The following is a 21,643-nucleotide window of genomic DNA, read 5'->3' on the forward strand; positions in this document are numbered from 1 at the left end:
TGAGTTTTTTCAGATCTCCTGTCGAGCGCCCTCTGTTGGAAATTGTTGGTTTACCCTCCCTGTAGGGTTTTCCCCTAGTCACGTCAGCACTAACCTCTAAGCTGCTCAGCACACAAATTTGTTTAGCATGAAATTTCTACTTGATAAAAACAGGATTACCAACCAATTTTCCATTTGTTATATATTGCTTGTTACTGGTTTTCAGCTGTTGTTTGCTTATCCTGAAAATTGGTTGGTATCCTGTTTTTATCAAGGCAAAACATTTCATGCTAAGCAAATTTATGTGCTTATCTATGAAATTAGGCCCTGGTCCCCTCCTGCAACAATAGGAGATAAAGCCTTGACGTGTGACGTAAACATTTTTCAGGCTAGTTTCAGGTTCCCCCAATTTCGTTGTGTGCGCTTTTGTGTTGGGCCCAGAGTACTGCTTGACAGACATATATTTCTTTGCTAAGCAAAAATTGAGCATATGTCACAACAATATAAACTTAATGTACTTTTGCTGGTAACCAGTTTTTGATTAACAATAATTTTCTGAGCATAATTTATAAGCAATTTTTTTGTGTTTATGTATTAATTGAGTCAATTACTTTTCAATTCAATGGCTCAAAAAAAAAGTTGTTTTGATTGTAAAGATACTTTTGAGTGACACAAAGTTATGTCAAGGAAACCTGCAGGTGCATTTACTGACCGGGTGAATTTTGTATTATTATTTTTTTTTTTTTGGGGGGGGGGGGGGGTGCTTGAGTTGTCTCAAAGTCACAGTTGTCGAGTTGTGAATGGTCCAGTTGTCTTAACCATCGAGTTGTGTCGAGTTGCCGATGGACGAGTTGTTGCTCCATTATGTTTGCGAACAAACATGACAAAGAATAATTTGCTAAGGCGGGGGACGGGTGTGAACTTGCGACCTCCCAAACTTGACAATATTTTGTAAAGTTTGTTCGGACCACGAGCTCGACAGGTCAAGTTTTACAATTTTGTTTTTTACTGAACCAGAGAAAGGTCAAAATTATTTACCTTTTCCACTTTTGTGCGCGTCACATGCAAAACGCGCAGCGCACTTACACACACGCGCATTTAACGCGCATTGTGGGGCGGATTAAGCTCTCGTTCCCAACTTCTTATGGTCGATCCCATTGCAGTGGCAAATTGCAAGAAAGTTTGTAAAGGCAATGTGTAAAAGGTTGTGTGCATGGTACCCAGTCGTCTCGCTTGGGTATGGACGAGCCTTTGTGTAATAATAGTCAGCACCATGCACAAAAGTACAGAGGACGAAGACTTGTGCACACAAACAAGGGGAGGAGAACTTGGGGTTTTTTAAAGCTTGAAAAAGGTAAGAAATCTTAACTATTTCGAGCGCAAACGTGTACCAATAGACTTAAAACACGGGACAAGATATGCCCAACATTTTAAGCTGCCAAAATAATTCCCCTGCGTCCTGTGTGTGTCACTGACACTCTGTATTCTGTTCGTTTTTAATTTGTTTTTGCTGAGCAGAGTACAGTACACTGTCTGTCAGTGGTCAGTCAGTGTCAGTAATTTTATTATTTAGCCGAGTGACTTCTTTCTGTGTCAGCGTGTGTGTTGGGGGGGGGGGGGGGACTGGAAAAGTTTCTGTATGGCGCCACCACTTTTTCATGCGATATGAAAAAATATAGTAGTAGGCCTATCTAAAAATTCTAATTTACCCCATTGTTGAGATATCCCTTTTTGTAATAAAAATGAGTGAATGAAAAAGTGGTGGTGGTTATCAGGGGGACTCCCTGCAGTGAACATCAAGTAGTGCATAATGTAAAGGGGGCGAGAGGGGTGCTCGTCCCCTAGCCAACTCCAATCAAAGTGGCCCTCCAATCAAAGTGCAAACCGTGGCAAAGTTGCCTCTACTTATGTACTACTGTACTAGGGACTAGCTGGCTTGCCCTGGTTGGTAAAAAATCACCCCCTGACAATGTCGCCCCAACACGAACAAAGTCGCCCCCTGACATTGCACCCCAAGCCGATGTCGCTCCCTAGCAAAGTTGCCCAAAGTTGTTATTAATTCCGGGAAATGGTAACACTACCAGTTTTAATTACTGTTTTTACCATAAAATATTTGGAAAAGTTTTTGGTTGGACTTTGGGACTTTCTCTATGGTTTATTTGTTTTTGCAATTATTTATTTATTATTATTATTATTGATTCATAAATGTTTGTTCTGAATCTGGAACTTTCATCTAGAAAAGCTATAAATCAAATATTGACTGAGCTTCCACCCCAAATTGCCCCCCCCCCCCAAAGATGCAATAAATGTTTATGTCAAAAATCATTCATTTTGAAATGATTGTTTTGTTTAATTTGCACTGGGGCGACATTAAAGACCTGGGTGAAAATTCTCAGGGGGCGACTTTGCAGGAGGCGACTTTGTTGGGGGCGAGCTGGCTAGCAGGCGAGTTGACCAGCATCCATTTAAACATGGAGGTCTACCACCATGATTTGTAGTACTGCAGATACCTAACCTAGCCCTACTTTATGGTGCTACAGAGTTGGCCAGAAAAGTGGGGCTAGAGTCGGAGCTATTACTAGGTGTGTTACCTAGTTAGTAGGCTCTAGTCTAGCATGGCAAGCACTGCAGTTTTGTTGGTACACAAACAATATTAAACGATACAAAATAAATATAATATTCTATTCAGCAAATGCTATTAGACTTGGATGATTTTATTTTATGCAAGTTGTAAACACCAACAAATTTGGACAGATCCCCAGCAGCTGCTGTGTCTATTCAAGTTTCATTGCTATAATTTAACACATGTTCAATTTATTCAACCCAGGTTCTGACTCCCTGGTTAGTTTTTCTTAGAAATCTGGGGGTTTTTAAAGGGAAAAATTGGCGAAAGTGATATTTGTGACCAAAATTAAAATGTTGATTTTATTTGTTAGTCGACTAGGCTTTCATTTTAATAAGTTGTAGGGTTGTTTGTATTTTCTATTGATTTTCAGTTTTATTTCTTACTTCCTACTAGAAATTCAAGGCCATGGCGGAGCTCATCCAGCAAGTTCTTGAAGGTGCAAGACAAATTGAGGTACTCCTACTAACGTAATACTCTAATAAAAGCCACCACAAAAAGTGGGAACTAAACAGTGGTGATGGGGTCTGAAATGACAGTTTATTTATGACCCGTGTGGCTGGAGATTCTGTCCCCTTATGTGGCGAATTATGTACAAACTACTTCTGTTAGCACCTTTTTTGAAACATTCTCCTCTTCAACCCGCGTAAATTTTTTTAAATTTTTCATATGGGGGACAGAATCTGAGCAGACTGACTTCCCTGGGATACCGACAGGGCTGTAGTCAAGCAAAAGTGTTCCTTTATCGCATGGCCAGCCGCCAAGTCCACCCTGAAAGTTCCTCAGCAACCGTTTAAAGACACTGGACACTGTCGGTAATTGTCAAAGACCATCTCACTTGGTGTATCTCAACATGCATAAAATAACAAACCTGTGAAAATTTGAGCTCAATTGGTTGTTGAAGTTGTGAGACAATGAAGAAAGAAAATACACCCTTGTCACACAAAGTTGTGTGTTTCATATGCTTGATTACAAGACCTCCAAATCTAATTCTGAGGTCTCAAAATCTTGGAAAATTAATTATTTCTCGAGATCTACATTTTCTCACAATGTTTTATACTATCAACAGCTCCCCATTACTCGTTACAAAGTAAGGTTTGATGCTAATAACTAATTTGAGTAATTATCAATAGTGTCCACTGCCTTTAAAACAAAGGCCCTTATTTACGTATGGCTCTGCTTACTATAAATAAAGAATCTGCACTAAGTAGGGAACTCCACACTTGCATAAATCATATTGCACGTGTACCCCATTACTAGGCATTCTATCTTTGCCTACACACCTAGGGCAGAGTATACATGTACAACCTGGGCAACAGTAGAGCTCAAAAGGCTTTTTCATATACAATATCAATCTTTACCATCGCAGGTACCCAGTCACACCCCTGGGTGAAGAGAAGCAATTACAGTAAAGTATCTTGCTCAAGGACACAAGTCTTACAACCAGGACCCGAACCCACACTCCAGTTACTTGACCACCAGAACATTTGATGCTCTCAGCCACTCCGGCACAACACCCAATCAGATATAAATTTCTTTATCTGCGGTATTGGTTACAATCTCATTTTGTCTCAATAACCTCAGATGGCCACAGCAAATGAGATGACTTCATCCGGTGACCTGAGCTCACATGATGAGATGACATCCACTAACGAGAGTTTTACAAAGAAGAGGCACTCCAACCACCATGTGGGTCCCATCGATCTATCGTACGAGGAGGACAGTCAGAGACGGTGTAAATCCTTCTTCAAGAGGAGGAAAACAATCTTCGACAAGGTAAGCATGCATTCAGAACAATTTAACAATTTAATTTAGACAATTTAATAAGGGAATAAAAGAGTAGCGACGAGCTCTTTAATTGCCGTTCAAAATCGGCAGGGTCGTGGTCGTGCGATTCAGCTCGGGCCTTTATCACACAGCAACGACCCTGCAAGGTTTTAAACGGCAGTTAAAGAACGAGTCACTACTCTTTTATTCCCATTCATAAATGCCTTTTTGGTTAAAAGGAGTGTTAAAGTAAGAAACTCTGGAAAACTTATCTGTTTTCCGAAGTCCCTCTTGCTCAGTGTTGCATTTTTATGACTGAGACAGTTTTTCGGATATGCATTTGTGCGCAAAGTAGTAGTAGTACAAGTATGCATCCTCGTATTCATATGCCAAAATGGCACGGCGAGATCGATCACACCTGGGAACAATTTGTGGGTCAACCTGCACAAACGTATCTGAAAAAACCCGGTTATAAAGAACTCCAGCTGGTCATTATTAACCGTTTAAACACCCCCACGTGACGCGCTCTCCAACAATAGGAATAGTAGTGAAACTGTCTGAGGTGTTTATGAACAAATTTGCACCGGGGATAAAGAAAAGTATTTTTTTGTTTTACCCATATACACTGTGTGTCAGCACTGTATACTCAGTACTTAACCGAGTTCTGTGAAAAAAATCACAGGCATATTAGTACGGTGGGATTCGAACCCACAACAATTTCATTTGAATCACCTCGGAAGGTCATCTGGTGTGAAAAGTGCTTAGGGATAAATTATGTCACGGGCACGCCCGCGATCCATGCGCTCCTTGGCGTTGACAACTCAAACAAAAGAAAACCTACCTCGTGTCACCAGTTTCCTGCAATCACCCGGTCTGAAGGGGAGAATCACTATATAACAAAGGAACAATGTTGTTGGCCAAATACCACTGATGGTATGCCTGAGCTAGACCGCAAACACTAATCCTTCACTCCTTTGTGGGCTACTTAAGTGCTGTCTTGTCCCCGTAACGACTCCAAAATTGTTTCTCTTTGGCTGTTTCCCAGTCTCAAAGAGAGTGATCTCTGAAGATACTGAGGGACTTGTGAGTCAGTTAGGATTGTTTCTATTACTGAATGAAGCCTATCTCAATCCAACAGGCGAATCAACTCACGTCCATCTGTGGCGCCTCCGTCAGTATCAAGCTGAAGTCGCAAGGAGGCCAAGTGTACGAGTACTCGTCGGGAGAGTTCCAACTAGAAGGAGAACCAGGCGTGCCGTTGATCACCGTCCACCCTACCCCCAGAGGTCGTCCAAAATCGAAGAAATTGTCTGCCGAGGAGGAGGCAGGTGAATGTCAGGTGATCAGCCCGACTTATGAACAAGCCAATAAGAAGGCCCCGTGTGCTATTTGCAAGAAAAAGGACTCGTTTATGGCGTGCCAGAAGGCTGGCTGTACATTTTGGGCTCACGCTCGGTGTTTGGGCTTCGTTGCGTTGGCCCCGACCGATATGTCCAACGTGAAGTTCTTCTGTCCGAAGCATATTCCGTCCAGTTAACAGAGCCTCCTTCAACTCATCTTTTGTATAAAAATGTAAATAAGACTGTACAACACAAAATGGACTTGATTTGTGGACATTGGATTCGAGGGAGTAGTGCCGCCGCAGCCAAGGCCCTGATCATGGCCTTGGTTCTCCCTTATGTCTCCCTTATGTACTGACTTTAAAATTGGTAGTAGAAATTACCTTGCCTCTTAAAGGCAGTGGACACTATTGGTAATTGTCAAAGACTAGCCTTTACAGTTGGTGTATCTCAACAAATGCATAAAACAACAAACCTGTGAAAATTTGAGCTCAATCGGTCATCAAACTTGCGAGATAATAATAAAAGAAAAAACACCCTTGTCACACGAAGTTGTGTGTGTTTAGATGGTTGATTTCGAGACCTCAAGTTCTAAATCTGAGGTCTCGAAATCAAATTCGTGGAAAATTGCTTTTTTTCTCAAAAACTATGGCACTTCAGAGGGAGCCGTTTCGCACAATGTTTTATACCATCAACCTCTCCCCATTACTCGTCACCAAGAAAGGTTTTATGCGAATAATTATTTTGAGTAATTACCAGTAGTGTCCACTGCCTTTAAAAAACAATATTCTAAACATTTTTAAAGATAACTGCTTTATTTTTAAACTCTCTCCCCGCTCCTCACCCCACCTAAAAATGTTTTTATTTATTTATCTGAAAGTAGTTAATACCTTGAGTATTGCTACTTGACTTGTTCCACCCTTTACAGAGCCTAATTTTTTAAAGCTGTTAAGCAGAAAATTCTGCTTAGCAAATTTCTTGGCTAAGAAAAAAATGACCATGGTATCAGTCACAGCAATGGTAACTGTATGGTATTCTGGCTGTTAACCTATTTTTTTATGATTTTTTTCAAGCAAGTTTTTGTGCTGACACGGTTTAAGAAATAAGCCATTTGTGAATTAGATTTTATAAATGTCTTGTACAATGACTTGCTAAGTCACAGATTTTGATCTAGTCCTAATCAACCAAAATGACAGGGTAGTAGTAAAGGTCATTAATTTAACCCTTTAGTGCACAAGGCGATCGCTAGGGACCAACAAAAATACCAGCGACCACCAAAAAACAAGATCATGTTATTGATAGAGTTAAAGATCAGCAAAGTTATGCTTGATTCTTAAGGTGATAGGTGTGTGATGGTGGAAATCGTTTTCCTGAATAGTCTTGCCAAAACCTACTGTTTGTTTATTTTAATTTTATACTTTTGTTTTAAACAACTGGAACAGTCTAACACGTAGATTTTATGTACGGGGTTAAATTTTAGGGGTTAAACTCGTTTCTAATGTTGTTAAAGGCACTGGACACTATTGGTAGTTGCACAAAATAATTGTTAGCATAAAAACTTACTTGGTAGTGAGCAATGGAGAGCGTAGTTTTTGAGAAAATATTTGAATTGAATTTGAGACCTTAGCTGAGGTGTCGAATTCAAGGCATATGAAAGCACACAATTGTTCAAAAGGGGTGTTCTTTTCTTCCATAATTCTTTTGCAACTTTGTCCACCAATTGAGTCCAAATTTTCACACCCTTGTTGGTTTATGTAATGTTGGGATACACCGAGTGAGAATACTGGTCTTTGACAATTACCACACGTGTGCAGTGCCTTTAAGGACATGCTGCACTTCAATGCTTGAAGTTTTGTTCAGACAATTTGCCCCACAGCAATGTTAAGTTAATTTATTTACTTTTAAAACTCTTATTCCAACCACTAAGCCATAAACAAGACATTCAATCTAGTCTTAGCTCCATCTATATCAAATATTGTGCCATACTACTACTAGTCTTTTGTCAAGGCTTTCATGGCTTGGAGAGCTGTGATCACAAGCGACTGGAACGGGAGACCACACACGAGAGTGGCGAAGACAGAAAGACCTTTTCCAACTTTATAATCTTGTTTTTAGCAAAATTACAAATCAATCAGAAGCGACTTTGGTCAGCGGGTCAGCATACATTAACATATTAGGCACATTTAAACTATACAAAATGATTGATGTGGAATTGATAGGTTAAAGAATAACAAAACGCAAACCTTCACTTACCTTCATGACCTGCCTCCTGGAGTCGTTGCTAACCGAGTCTTGCGAATAGTCAAACCAGCTGCTTGTCAAGAGATGGGGGTTATTATTGCCCATGGTGTGCTCATCTCACTGGTGCAAATCTTTGTGTAAACCATTCATGGTTCTGAAGCTTGACCGGTTTGATTATTGATCATACTTATTGACTGTTTATCACAGATAACGGTAATTTTGGCATATTTGACCTATGAGTTTGCCTCGTCGTCATTCATGTAGCCTAACTCAGCAACGTGTAATCATTGTAAATGTGGTATCATTTTAAAGAGGAACACTTCAGCTTTGGATTGATATATAACATATACAAAGAGAGTAATAAATAATTACAAATATATACTTGATTAAAAAAAGTTTCCTAACTTTTTGTGAGCAGTTTACATTGTTATGGAGGAATATGCAATAGCGGTTCCACAAACCAAAGGTACAAGTTCCACTTAAAGGCTGTGGACATTGGTAATAACTCAAAATAATTGTTAGCATATAAACTAAATTGGTAATGAGCATTAGAGAGCTGTTGATGAAACATTATGAGAAACGGCTCCCTCTGAAGTAACATAGTTTTTGAGAAAGAAGTAATTTTCCACGAATTAGATTTGAGGTCCCGAAATCAAGCATCTGAAAGCACACAACTTTGTTTGACAAGGGTGTTTTTTCCCCTTATTATCTCGCAACTTCGACGAGAAGTCCAGCCGTTTTATCAATGCATGATCAAAAGTATAAAACAAACGAAAAGGAGTAAGTCTAGCTGTTTTATCAAATTTGGGTCAAAAAATGAAAAAAACAAACGACAAGGGGCAAGCAAGTCCAGCTGTTTAATCAAATTTGTTCATGCGTTTTCACTTTGAACCTCGTCTTTATTTCTAACAGGACCAATCTGATGCATATACCAATGTATTACTCCTCGGAAAATTGTGAAGGGCACCGTAGCCTATGTGACAAGCCTTGTTCACTTTTTGATTTTTGGAATATTAGGGTAACATTTTATTAAAATACTGGACTTTCCCCTCGTGATTGTCCCCCAAAATTTGATAACCGATGGAGTCACCTCATGTGATTTTTGTCAATTTTACTTTAAGAAATTAAACCAAAATCTCTACTCACCTTTATCAGCTGTAGTAAAGTAGTTGTAATTATAAACATTCACCCTGGAACCCACTTCCCCAAGACCAGTGATCTTGACCCACCACGCCTGCTGCTGGTGATATATAACCGAAATGCTTAAGAGCAGAGACCAGTCCTACTTTTTAATCGTTTTCTCGAGATTATTTAGGCAGTTTTTTTTTACTCAAACACTGTTTCCGCGAATTACACACTCCAACCTCCTATTCCGTCCATTTTGGCGTGTTAAATTTTGCGTTGTATTATTAAACTAATTCTTTAGATATTTATTGTTCGTTGATATTTCTAACTGGCGCCGCAGCTAGCCAACGAACGTATTGGACTGGAAGCTACGGGTTCCGGGTTCAATTCCCGCGTGTGTGTTTTTCTTTTTTGCTTGGACGCAGTGAGTGAATTACTTAAGTAGTATAAAAATCATCTCCAATCACCAACGGGCACTGTGGTGACACAGTGCACTGGATAGTTCAATTGCGTGCTATCCAGAGCTGGTACACCGGTTCGAATCCCGCCCGTACCAAGAGGGACATGACTTTTACTGCTTGCACCAGTAATGGATTGGGGTCCGTCATGTCTATCCCCAAATTAGGTGTGGATGAAGATATTCCGTGTGGGAGAGTAAAGGAGGGACCGGGACTGCAAGTCCCTTAAGGGTTCTAATGGGTGATCACCACGCTGGTTTCGATCAGACTTTGAGTCCCCTGAATGCCTGGTCGTCACTCTGACTAACTCTTTGCACAAATTTACTTTAACTTCATTTAAGTTTAACAACTATATAGGCCTACCAACAATATTTATAACCAATTTGAGCCACAAACTGACTTTTTCAAGCGAAATTATTGATAAGTTCACAAGACTATAAGCCTTGAAGATTTATTAAAACAAAAACTGACAAGTTCACAAGACTATTAACCTTCTAGCTTTTTTCAAGCAAAATTAGACAAGTTCACAAGGCTATAGTCATAAGGCTTGTCATATAGCCTTGTCATAAGGCTTGTCATATAGCCTTGTGAACTTTTCAAATTTTGCCGAAAAAGTCATAAGGCTTATAATAGCCTTGCGAACTTTTCAAATTTTGCCGAAACATTCATAAGCCTTGTGGACTTTTCAAATTATGCCGAAACAGTCACAAGGCTATAGCCTTGTGAACTTTTCAAATTTTGCCGAAACATTCATAAGCCTTGTGAACTTTTCAAATTTTGCCGAAAAAGTCATAAGGCTATGGCCTTGCGAACTTTTCAAATTATGCCGAAAAAGTCACAAGGCTATGGCCTTGTGAACTTTTCAAATTTTGCCGAAACATTCATAAGGCTATAGCCTTGTGAACTTTTCAAATTTTGCCGAAAAAGTCATAAGGCTATAGTCTTGTGAACTTTTCAAATTTTGCCTAAAAAATCATAAGGTTATAGCCTTGTGAACTTTTCAAATTTTGCCGAAAAAGTCACAAGGCTATAGCCTTGTGAACTTTTCAAATTTTGCCTAAAAAGTCATGTGAACTTTTCAAATTTTGCCGAAACATTCATAAGCCTTGTGAACTTTTCAAATTTTGCCGAAACATTCAAATTTTGCTGAAAAAGTCATAAGGCTATGGCCTTGCGAACTTTTCAAATTTTGCCGAAAAAGTCATAAGGCTATAGCCTTGCGAACTTTTCAAATTTTGCCGAAAAAGTCATAAGGCTATGGCCTTGTGAACTTTTCAAATTTTGCCGAAAAAGTCATAAGGCTATAGCCTTGCGAACTTTTCAAATTTTGCCGAAAAAGTCACAAGGCTATGGCCTTGTGAACTTTTCAAATTTTGCCGAAACATTCATAAGGCTATAGCCTTGTGAACTTTTCAAATTTTGCCGAAAAAGTCATAAGGCTATAGCCTTGTGAACTTTTCAAATTTTGCCGAAACATTCAAATTTTGCTGAAAAAGTCATAAGGCTATGGCCTTGCGAACTTTTCAAATTTTGCCGAAAAAGTCACAAGGCTATAGCCTTGTGAACTTTTCAAATTTTGCCGAAACATTCAAATTTTGCTGAAAAAGTCATAAGGCTATGGCCTTGTGAACTTTTCAAATTTTGCCGAAACATTCATAAGGCTATAGCCTTGCGAACTTTTCAAATTTTGCCGAAAAAGTCATAAGGCTATAGTCTTGTGAACTTTTCAAATTTTGCCTAAAAAATCATAAGGTTATAGCCTTGTGAACTTTTCAAATTTTACCGAAAAAGTCACAAGGCTATAGCCTTGTGAACTTTTCAAATTTTGCCTAAAAAGTCATGTGAACTTTTCAAATTTTGCCGAAACATTCATAAGCCTTGTGAACTTTTCAAATTTTGCCGAAACATTCAAATTTTGCTGAAAAAGTCATAAGGCTATGGCCTTGTGAACTTTTCAAATTTTGCCGAAACATTCATAAGGCTATAGCCTTGTGAACTTTTCAAATTTTGCCGAAAAAGTCATAAGGCTATAGCCTTGTGAACTTTTCAAATTTTGCCGAAACATTCAAATTTTGCTGAAAAAGTCATAAGGCTATGGCCTTGTGAACTTTTCAAATTTTGCCGAAACATTCATAAGGCTATAGCCTTGCGAACTTTTCAAATTTTGCCGAAAAAGTCACAAGGCTATAGCCTTGTGAACTTTTCAAATTTTGCCGAAAAAGTCATAAGGCTATATAGCCTTGTGAACTTTTCAAATTTTGCCGAAACATTCAAATTTTGCTGAAAAAGTCATCAGGCTATGGCCTTGTGAACTTTTCAAATTTTGCCGAAACATTCATAAGGCTATAGCCTTGCGAACTTTTCAAATTTTGCCGAAAAAGTCATAAGGCTATAGCCTTGTGAACTTTTCAAATTTTGCCGAAACATTCAAATTTTGCTGAAAAAGTCATAAGGCTATGGCCTTGTGAACTTTTCAAATTTTGCCGAAACATTCATAAGGCTATGGCCTTGTGAACTTTTCAAATTTTGCCGAAAAAGTCATAAGGCTATGGCCTTGTGAACTTTTCAAATTTTGCCGAAACATTCATAAGGCTATAGCCTTGTGAACTTTTCAAATTTTGCCGAAAAAGTCATAAGGCTATAGTCTTGTGAACTTTTCAAATTTTGCCTAAAAAATCATGTGAACTTTTCAAATTTTGCCGAAACATTCATAAGCCTTGTGAACTTTTCAAATTTTGCCGAAACATTCAAATTTTGCTGAAAAAGTCATAAGGCTATGGCCTTGTGAACTTTTCAAATTTTGCCGAAACATTCATAAGGCTATGGCCTTGTGAACTTTGCAAATTTTGCCGAAAAAGTCATAAGGCTATGGCCTTGTGAACTTTTCAAATTTTGCCGAAACATTCATAAGGCTATAGCCTTGTGAACTTTTCAAATTTTGCCGAAAAAGTCATAAGGCTATAGTCTTGTGAACTTTTCAAATTTTGCCTAAAAAGTCATGTGAACTTTTCAAATTTTGCCGAAACATTCATAAGCCTTGTGAACTTTTCAAATTTTGCCGAAACATTCAAATTTTGCTGAAAAAGTCATAAGGCTATGGCCTTGTGAACTTTTCAAATTTTGCCGAAACATTCATAAGGCTATAGCCTTGCGAACTTTTCAAATTTTGCCGAAAAAGTCATAAGGCTATGGCCTTGTGAACTTTTCAAATTTTGCCGAAACATTCATAAGGCTATAGCCTTGTGAACTTTTCAAATTTTGCCGAAACATTCAAATTTTGCTGAAAAAGTCATAAGGCTATGGCCTTGTGAACTTTTCAAATTTTGCCGAAAAAGTCATAAGGCTATAGCCTTGCGAACTTTTCAAATTTTGCCGAAAAAGTCAGAAAAAAGTCACAATGCTATAGCCTTGTGACTTTTCAAATTTTGCCGAAATCGTCACAAGGCCTTGTGAACTTTTCAAATTTTGCCGAAACATTCATAAGGCTATAGCCTTGTGAGCTTTTCAAATTTTGCCGAAAAAGTCACAAGGCTTATGTGAACTTTTCAAATTTTGCCGAAAAAGTCATAAGGCTATATAGCCTTGTGAACTTTTCAAATTTTGCCGAAACATTCATAAGGCTATAGCCTTGTGAACTTGTCAATTTTTGCTTGAAAAAGTCTACAAGTGAACTTGTCAATTTTTGCTTGAAAAAGTCTACAAGGCTATAGCCTTTTGAACTTGTTAATTATTGCTTGAAAAAGTCTACAAGGCTATAGCTTTGTGAACTTATCAATAATAGTCTTTTGAACTTATCAATAATTTCGCTTGAAAAGGTCTGCAAGGCCTTGTGAACTTGTCAAATTTTGTTTTCAGTTTGTGGCTCAAATTGGTTATAAATATTGTTGGTAGGCCTATATAGTTGTTAAACTTAAATGAAGTTAAAGTAAATTTGTGCAAAGAGTTAGTCAGAGTGACGACCAGGCATTCAGGGGACTCAAAGTCTGATCGAAACCAGCGTGGTGATCACCCATTAGAACCCTTAAGGGACTTGCAGTCCCGGTCCCTCCTTTACTCTCCCACACGGAATATCTTCATCCACACCTAATTTGGGGATAGACATGACGGACCCCAATCCATTACTGGTGCAAGCAGTAAAAGTCATGTCCCTCTTGGTACGGGCGGGATTCGAACCGGTGTACCAGCTCTGGATAGCACGCAATTGAACTATCCAGTGCACTGTGTCGCCACAGTGCCCGTTGGTGATTGGAGATGATTTTTATACTACTTAAATAACTCACTCACTGCGTCCAAGCAAAAAAGAAAAACTTACACGCGGGAGTTGAACCCGGGTCCCGTAGCTCCCAGTCCAATACGTGCTTGGACTAGCTGCGGCGCCAATTGAAAATACCAACGAATAATAAATACCTAAAGAATAATATTAATAATACAACACAAAATTAAACACGCCAAAATGGACGGAATAGGAGGTTGGAGTGTGTAATTCGCGGAAACAGTGTTTGAGTAAAAAAAAACTGCCTAAATAATCTCGAGAAAACGATTAAAAAGTAGGACTGGTCTCTGCTCTTAAGCATTTCGGTTATATATCACCAGCAGCAGGCGTGGTGGGTCAAGATCACTGGTCTTGGGGAAGTGGGTTCCAGGGTGAATGTTTATAATTACAACTACTTTACTACAGCTGATAAAGGTGAGCAGAGATTTTGATTTAATTTCTTAAAGTAATATTGAAAAAAATCACATGAGGTAAGTCCAGCGTTTATCAAATTTTGGTGGACAATCACGAGGGGAAAGTCCAGTATTTTCATAAAATGTTGTCCTAATATTCCAAAAACCAAAACGGGTCAGTCGAAAGGGACAAACATTGAATAAGTAAAAAACGGGATAACTTTCCGTATCGCGCCACCACTTTTTCACTAATTTTTACAAAAAGTGATATCTCATTGAGGTAAATTAGATACTATATTATTTGTTATCGAATGAAAAAGTGGTGGCACCATACGGAAACTTTTCCCCAGAACGAATTTGAGCCCCAATTTGAGCCCCAAACTGAAAAAAAAAATCCGCGGGGTAAATCCAGCATTCACCAAATTCATCAAATTTGTGTGTACTTGTCAAATTTTACCTGAAAAAGTGAACAAGGCTATAGCGTTGTGTACTTATCAACTTTTGCCTGAAAAGGTGTACTAGTGTACTTATCAAATTTTGCATGAAAAGGTGAACAGGGACTAACTTGTGTAGGCCCCCTACTTATCAAATTTTACCTGAACAATCGTACATGGCTATAGTGTAGCCTTGTGTACTTATTATACTTATCAAATTTTACCTGAAAAATTGTACACGGCTATTGTGAACCATTGACATAGCAACTGTCTAGTTATAGTCTGAGGAAATCAAATGTAAGCAGTACATTGTGACTAAGCAAGTCATTGTACCAGACATTATTCAAATCGAACTCGCAAATGGCTTTTTCATCAGTTTCTACAATCGATGGCTTCCTTTGCAAAATAAAAATGGACTGATGCATTTATGGATACAAAATGAATAATGCGTTTATTTATAAATGTTAAACATACATATAAAGAAACATACATGTTAGAAAACAAAACACACACACACAACAAAACCAATTGATCTCATTCCAATAAAAACCAAAATGAATGTGTATGTTTTATGTGCACTTTAAAGCCAGGTAGGCCTTTCAAAGTAACCCTAAATTTGTCTGAAATCACCTCAACTCCTTTTCAAATGGTGGGACTGAGCTTAAAAACACTGGACACTATTGGTATATGCCAAGACCAGTCTTCTCACTTGGTGTATTTCAACACATGCATAAAATAACTACCTGTAAAAATTTGGGCTTAATTGGTTGTTGAAGTTGCGAGATAATAATGAAAGAAAAAACACCCTTGTCACACGAAGTTGTGTGCTTTCAGATGCTTGATTTCGGGACCGCAAAATCTAATTCTGAGGTCTCGAAATCAAATTAAAATATTTTAGTGGAAAATTACTTCTTTCTCGAACACTAAGTTACTTCAGAAGAAGCCGTTTCTCACATAGTTTTATACTATCAGCAGCTCCCCACTACTCGTCACCAAGTAAGGTTTTATGCTAACAACTATTTTGAGCCAATAGTGTCCATTGCCTTTAACTGAAACAGAAAATCAGAAAAAGGGCTTGAGTGGCAGCTGTACTGTAAAAACATTTTTGGAATAAGCTTTTGAGTCTCCACAAGTCGCCATTACTTATAATGCTTGCTGCGATAAAATTAATAAGCCTGACATGAACTCATGCAAAATCATGACAAAAAACATCAATCGGTTATAAGAATTTACCAGGTCAAATTATGAGTTCTCTTACAGTACTGCCGATTCTTTTAGTTCTGCTGATTTTCAATGATTCATGCTAGAAACAAAAGTGCGCACAAATTGCCTCTAAGCAGATACAAACATAATTTACCAGGTAAACCGTTAGATTTTGTCACTTAAAGTTCTGCTAAATTTTTAATAACTAATTCTTGAAATCTTGTTTCTTATAAATCTGCCAATTTTGAATTTGTTTAATGAACGATTTGCAAAGGCTTTGTCACACAGGGCAATTTTCGAAGGCAACTTGGGCGCAACCAATTGCACTGCATGCAAAAGGAACATTTGCCAGCTCAAGAGATATTCTTCTTCATGTAGCTGTTACTCACTGTCCCCAAGAAAATGTCAAGAAACCTGACAAATTAATGAAATTTCTTAATGGAGATTGCCTGGAACTGGTTGCCTGTAAATTTCCTGGTGTGACATGGCCTTTTATAGTCCTGCTGGTATTTGGTAAAATGTAAAAAATATTACTTGTACACTACATACAAATATAAAAGACAAGTTAACAAGCACTTAAAGGCACTGGACACCTTTGGTAATTGTCAAAGACCAGTAGTCTCACTTGGTGTATCCAAAAATATGCATAAAAAACAAGCCTTTGGGGTCAATTGGTCATCGAAGTTGCAAGAATAATGGAAGAAAAAAACACTCTTGTTGCATATTTTGTGTGCTTTCAGATGCCTAATAAAAGGCTGCAAGCCTGAAATCTTTTATCATTTGTGTGAGAAATTACCTCTATCTCAAACACTATGTTTGATACTATCAACAGCTCTCCATTTCTCCATACCAGGTAAGTTTTGATGCTAACAGGTATTTTGAATAATCACCAATAGTGTCCAGTGCATTTAATGAATTAAACCATGCCATACAGATATTTTCCCATAATTGAGTAATAACCAATTACTTTAAAAGATAATATTAAAACAAAAATACTAGTGTATACATGGTACAATACAAAAGCACGCTTATCTTCAGAAAAATCAAAAGAATTAACCTAAATAATCATTGATATGCAACAAAAGAGCTACTCACCGTTATGTGTGTAACTCTAACCTAATGTATTTCCATTGGACTGGTCACATCTATGGATTTGCCCTTAGCTCGACATTTGTGTGTCGTACGAGAAACCGTGTAGTTGGACGGATATGGGTTCAAGATTTGGCTTGAGAATGGCACAGATGGCAAAGGGCATGTGTCCATTACGTGCCAACATGGCGAGGTCAGAAATAGGGGCATTAGCCAGATCTGTGTCTAGTGACTTTCTGAGTCAGCGCACAAAGACACAAACTATTTGGATGGATTCAGGCATTTGTAACATCCAGAAAATTAAGATCATGGCCATTTAGTTATTTAGTTATTATCATGCTGCCTTCATCTTGGTCATGTTCCTCGTATCGAATAACAATAATGCAATGCTAATAATCATCTTGCAATTAGGAACCAGACTAGTTTGTTCTTCCAGCCTCGGTTTGGTAACATTGATATCAATGGGCAAAATTCAAGATGGCTGCACCGTGATAAAGGTCTATTATGAAGGACGGTTTCATTACCAAACTCACATCACATTTTTGGTTGCTTTTAATATTACAAGATTTTCAGAGTTAGGGAATGTCCGATCACTATTTTTGACATTGGAATTCTCCAAAATAGGGACAGCCTCTACAGCTAGGGACAGTTGGAGGGCATGCAAGTCTTTCATACACTTCTGGCTATACACCAATCTGGGCGCGCAAGTATTGAGCACCGCGTGTCATTGCTGTGGTGTCTTCAGTGCCCAGATTATGCACAAAGACACCGCAGTTGATTAGTTTTGTCAATAGACCTTTATCACGTGGTCACCATCTTGCTCATGTTACCCTGTTTCCTTAACAGTATCAAATGCTAACATTCTTTGTGCATGGCACCAGACTATTATTTCGTCCAGCCTCAGTTTGGTTACAATGAGTAGGAATGGAGTAAAATCAAGATGGCCACAATGTGACTAAGGTCTATAAGGTAATAACAGTAATGGCAGTTAAAGTACCGTCGGCTCCATCCTTTTTGTACACAGTTATGAAGAACAGGAATTTAAAACAGACGTTTAAGTTAAGCATCCATCCCCGGTGATTAAGTCTTCCTTCAGAGCGACCAGTTTTGCACGAATACCCTTCCATTTTCTGCTCTCGGCTTTTTTGCCGGTCGGCCACTCGTAGAAGGACATCCTCTCGTCAATTATGTATTTATAGCTGGGGTAAAAAAAAATAAATAAATAAATAAGTGTGTGAAAAATGGAGAGTGGAACTGCTTTACATGGGATTATCGAAAGTTTGTAATATTACAAGTAATAAACAAAGATATTGACAAAATAGGGAGATCCCCAATATAAGGCTAGATAGCTCAGTTGGTAGAGCGCCGGCACGTTAATCCGGAGGTCATTGGTTCGAATCCCACTCTAGTCAATTCTTTGTTCAACCCCCAAAAATCAAGTAATAAACTTTTCTGATAAATGTGTTTTTTCATTAGGGTTTTTTACCCATAACACACCAATGTGTGTTACCACTTAACCACCTTAAACTCAGTACTTAAAAACAGTGGACACTATTGGTAATTGTCAAAGACTAGTCTTCACAGTTGGTGTATCTCAACATATGCATAAAATAACAAACCTGTGAAAATTTGAGCTCAATCGGTCGTCGCATTTACGAGATAATAATGAAAGAAAAAAAAACACCCTTGTGATACGAAGTTGTGTGCTTTCTGATGCTTGATTACAAGACCTCAAATTCTAAACTTGAGGTCTCGAAATCAAATTCGTGGAAAATTACTTCTTTCTCGAAAACTACAATACTTCAGAGGGAGCCGTTTCTCACAGTGTTTTATACCATCCATCTCTCCCCATTACTCATAATCAAGAAAGGTTTTATGATGATAAATAGTTTGAGTTTTTACCAATAGTGTCCACTGCCTTTAACCGAGTTCAATGAAAACATATCACAGGCATATTTCTAGGGTATGATTCGAACCCACGACCTTTGCCATTCTAGAGCAGTGCCACACCAACTAGACAACCGAGATTGCCCAATACATTGTAGCTAGAGGCAGTTTGAATCCTATGTTTTAGCAGTGGGTACTGCTTCTCTCCACCCAGAGGTAAACGGGTACCTGTGAGGGCACAGATGGTTCTTGTGATTGATTTAGCTTAGTGCACTACATATTTGGTGGCACAGGCTGTATACTCCCCAGGGAGCTGAGATGGTTTCAGGGATGATTTAAGGCCCAGTGATCAGGGTAATAATGTTGGAAGCGCTTTGAAACATGGTGTTTGAAGCGCTATCTAGAAACCAAATATTATTTTTATTATATCTAACCTAGGTTGGCCCACGTTGTTTCTAATCGGCAATCCACCAGCTCCGATCACCAGGTAGTGTCTCTTCTTCTTTAGTTCAGGTTTACCGCACGCCTTGCTCTTCCAGAAGGTTCGATTTGCCCCTTTGGTCACGTGATCAAGACCTGTGCGAAGAGGAAAGTACAAGCATATGGATAATATAAGTTATCACACAAGCCCGAGTGGATTGTTAGCATAAAAAATTACTTGGTAACAAGAAGTGGAGAGCTGTTAATAGTATAAAACATTAAGAGAAAAGGCTCCCTCTGAAGTAACGTAGTTTTCAAGAAAGAAGTAATTTCCACTAAAGTATTTGAAAATATATTGAGACCTCAGATTTAGATTTTGAGGTCCTGAACTCAAGCATCTAAAAGCACACAACTTTGTGTGATAAGGATGTTTTTTTCTTCAATTATTATCTCACACAACTTCGACGACCAATTGAGTTCAAATTTTCACAGGTTTGTTATTTTGTGCCTACACAATGTATGTTGGGATACACCAAGTGAGAAGACTGGTCTTTGACAATTACCAAAGGTGTCCAGTGTCTTTAAATTAATTTTTATTTCTCACATATACATAACCATTAATAATTAACTCAAGCTATGTATAATAATTACATGAACTCTCCACCACAGGGCGCTAAACAAGTCCAATCCTGAAAATGATTAATAATTACAGTGGTCGGCTAGCCAAATATTATCACAAGAGGGGGCTAAACAATTGCGTTCACCATTGAAACTGACAAAGTCAATTATTGCCAAGAATTTGAAAACATCTCTAGAACAGGTAACTGTGACGCAATCATGATGCCATGTTGTTTATGTTTGAAGTAGGACATACACTATGATGTAATATATTGTTTGTGTTGTTTGCGACTGTGGCTTCTGAGATCCAAATAGCACACATTTCACAAAATTCATTCAGACTACCAACTGATGATGACCTTCTATAGGCAAACACAAATTTCTAAACGATGTTTGAAGCTATGCATGGTGTGAAGAATAGAAGGACATGTAGCTACAAATAAAAATATAAATAGTAGGTTTGCGGATACAGAGTGGTGGCTCTGAAAAAAAACCCGGTATGGTCTCGACATTTCAAAGTCTTCAGGACTGAAGACGAGCAGAGTATACTGTTCGAAACGTCGAGACCACACCTGCTCTTTTCAGAGCCACCACTCCCTCAAAAGAGATTTTACTCATGGTTGTACCCGCAAGTTTACTATTCATATTTATATTTGTAGTAACTCTATAACAAGTTTCTTTTGGGCTGAAAGTGGAGAGTGATAAGAACTATGTGGTAAGGAAATTCACAACTTCAAAACTTACCGTTTTTGAGTGGAGCCAGAATAGTCATTGTAGAGTACTGGAAGTTACCCTTTTGCTTGAACGACACCACTTCCACTTCATATGCTGAAAAACAAATTTCAAAAAAGAAAAACGGTTGATTTGACCAGCGCCCTCTTGGTACAAAAATATGTCGCAAGCACACCACTTGTTTCCCCAATGTATCAGTTTTTACTACTTCGTGGCCTAATTTCATAGTGCTGCTTTAAGCAGAAAATGTTGCAAAAGTTTGCAAGTTATTTTCCCTAAAATCACTTTTTGTCGAAGGCAAATCTCATCACGGAGTCTGGTAAACTCGAATCCAAGTGTTAGAAAATGTTAAAGGAACACGTTGCCTTGGATCGGACGAGTTGGTCTATGATATGCGTTTGAAACCGTTTGTTATGAAATGCATATGGTTAGGAAGATATTTTAAAAGTAGAATATAATGATCCACACAAGTATCACTCAAAATTGCACGGTTTTCATTTTACGTCGCGAACTAACACGGTCGGCCATTTATGGGAGTCAAATTTTTGACTCCCATAAATGGCCGACCGTGTTTGTCGACGAGGTAAAACGAAAACCCCGCAATTTCGTGGCATATTTGTGTAGATCATTGTATTCTACTTTTACAACATCTTTCAAACCATACCGATTTTATAACAAACGGTTATAGAATGCTTTTCAAAGACCAACTCGACCGATCCAAGGCAACGTGTTCCTTTAACGTGAAAAGACGCAAATTTTTCAAAAGTTATTGTACATGAATCCTCATGATAGGTTAATGCAGTGATGAAGTCTGATACCCAATTATGTAGCACCTTATAAGGTTTTACAAGGTGCTACGGCGCATTCAGTAGCCACAGCCAGGAACACCGGGGCGAACTCCTTCTCTTTTTGAAAAGTGCACTGGTGCGTCATACATGTACAACACATGGGACCAACAGCTTAATGTCCCATCCAAAAAACGAAGCAAAGGTTAAGTTTCTTGCTTAAGGACACATGTGTCATGGCTGGGGATTCGAACCCACGCTCTGCTGATCAGAAACA

The 21,643-nt window shown here is 38.4% G+C and overlaps 2 protein-coding genes across 2 annotated transcripts in view; one reads left to right on the forward strand and one right to left on the reverse strand.

The window, feature by feature from the left end:
• The first annotated feature begins 1,518 nt into the window (after positions 1-1,518).
• LOC117303172 lies at positions 1,519-6,159 on the forward strand. Its single transcript, XM_033787298.1, has 4 exons — positions 1,519-1,531; positions 2,999-3,058; positions 4,187-4,378; positions 5,508-6,159. The coding sequence occupies exons 2-4, from the start codon at positions 3,011-3,013 to the stop codon at positions 5,904-5,906; spliced, it is 639 nt and encodes a 212-aa protein (XP_033643189.1). The 5' UTR covers positions 1,519-1,531; positions 2,999-3,010; the 3' UTR covers positions 5,907-6,159.
• Positions 6,160-17,353: 11,194 nt separating this feature from the next.
• Positions 17,354-21,643, reverse strand: part of LOC117303173 (complement C3-like) — a 44,001-nt gene continuing 39,711 nt past the window's right edge. Inside the window, exons 38-40 of the mRNA XM_033787300.1 lie at positions 20,594-20,677; positions 19,246-19,387; positions 17,354-18,123 (exon numbers count right to left, since the gene is read on the reverse strand). Of these exons, the coding sequence (XP_033643191.1) occupies positions 17,979-18,123; positions 19,246-19,387; positions 20,594-20,677 (371 nt within the window). The 3' untranslated portion in view covers positions 17,354-17,978. The remainder of the gene's footprint in view (positions 18,124-19,245; positions 19,388-20,593; positions 20,678-21,643) is intronic.

The sequence above is a fragment of the Asterias rubens genome, chromosome 19, assembly GCF_902459465.1.
Source record: "Asterias rubens chromosome 19, eAstRub1.3, whole genome shotgun sequence".
NCBI lineage: Eukaryota > Metazoa > Echinodermata > Asteroidea > Forcipulatida > Asteriidae > Asterias > Asterias rubens.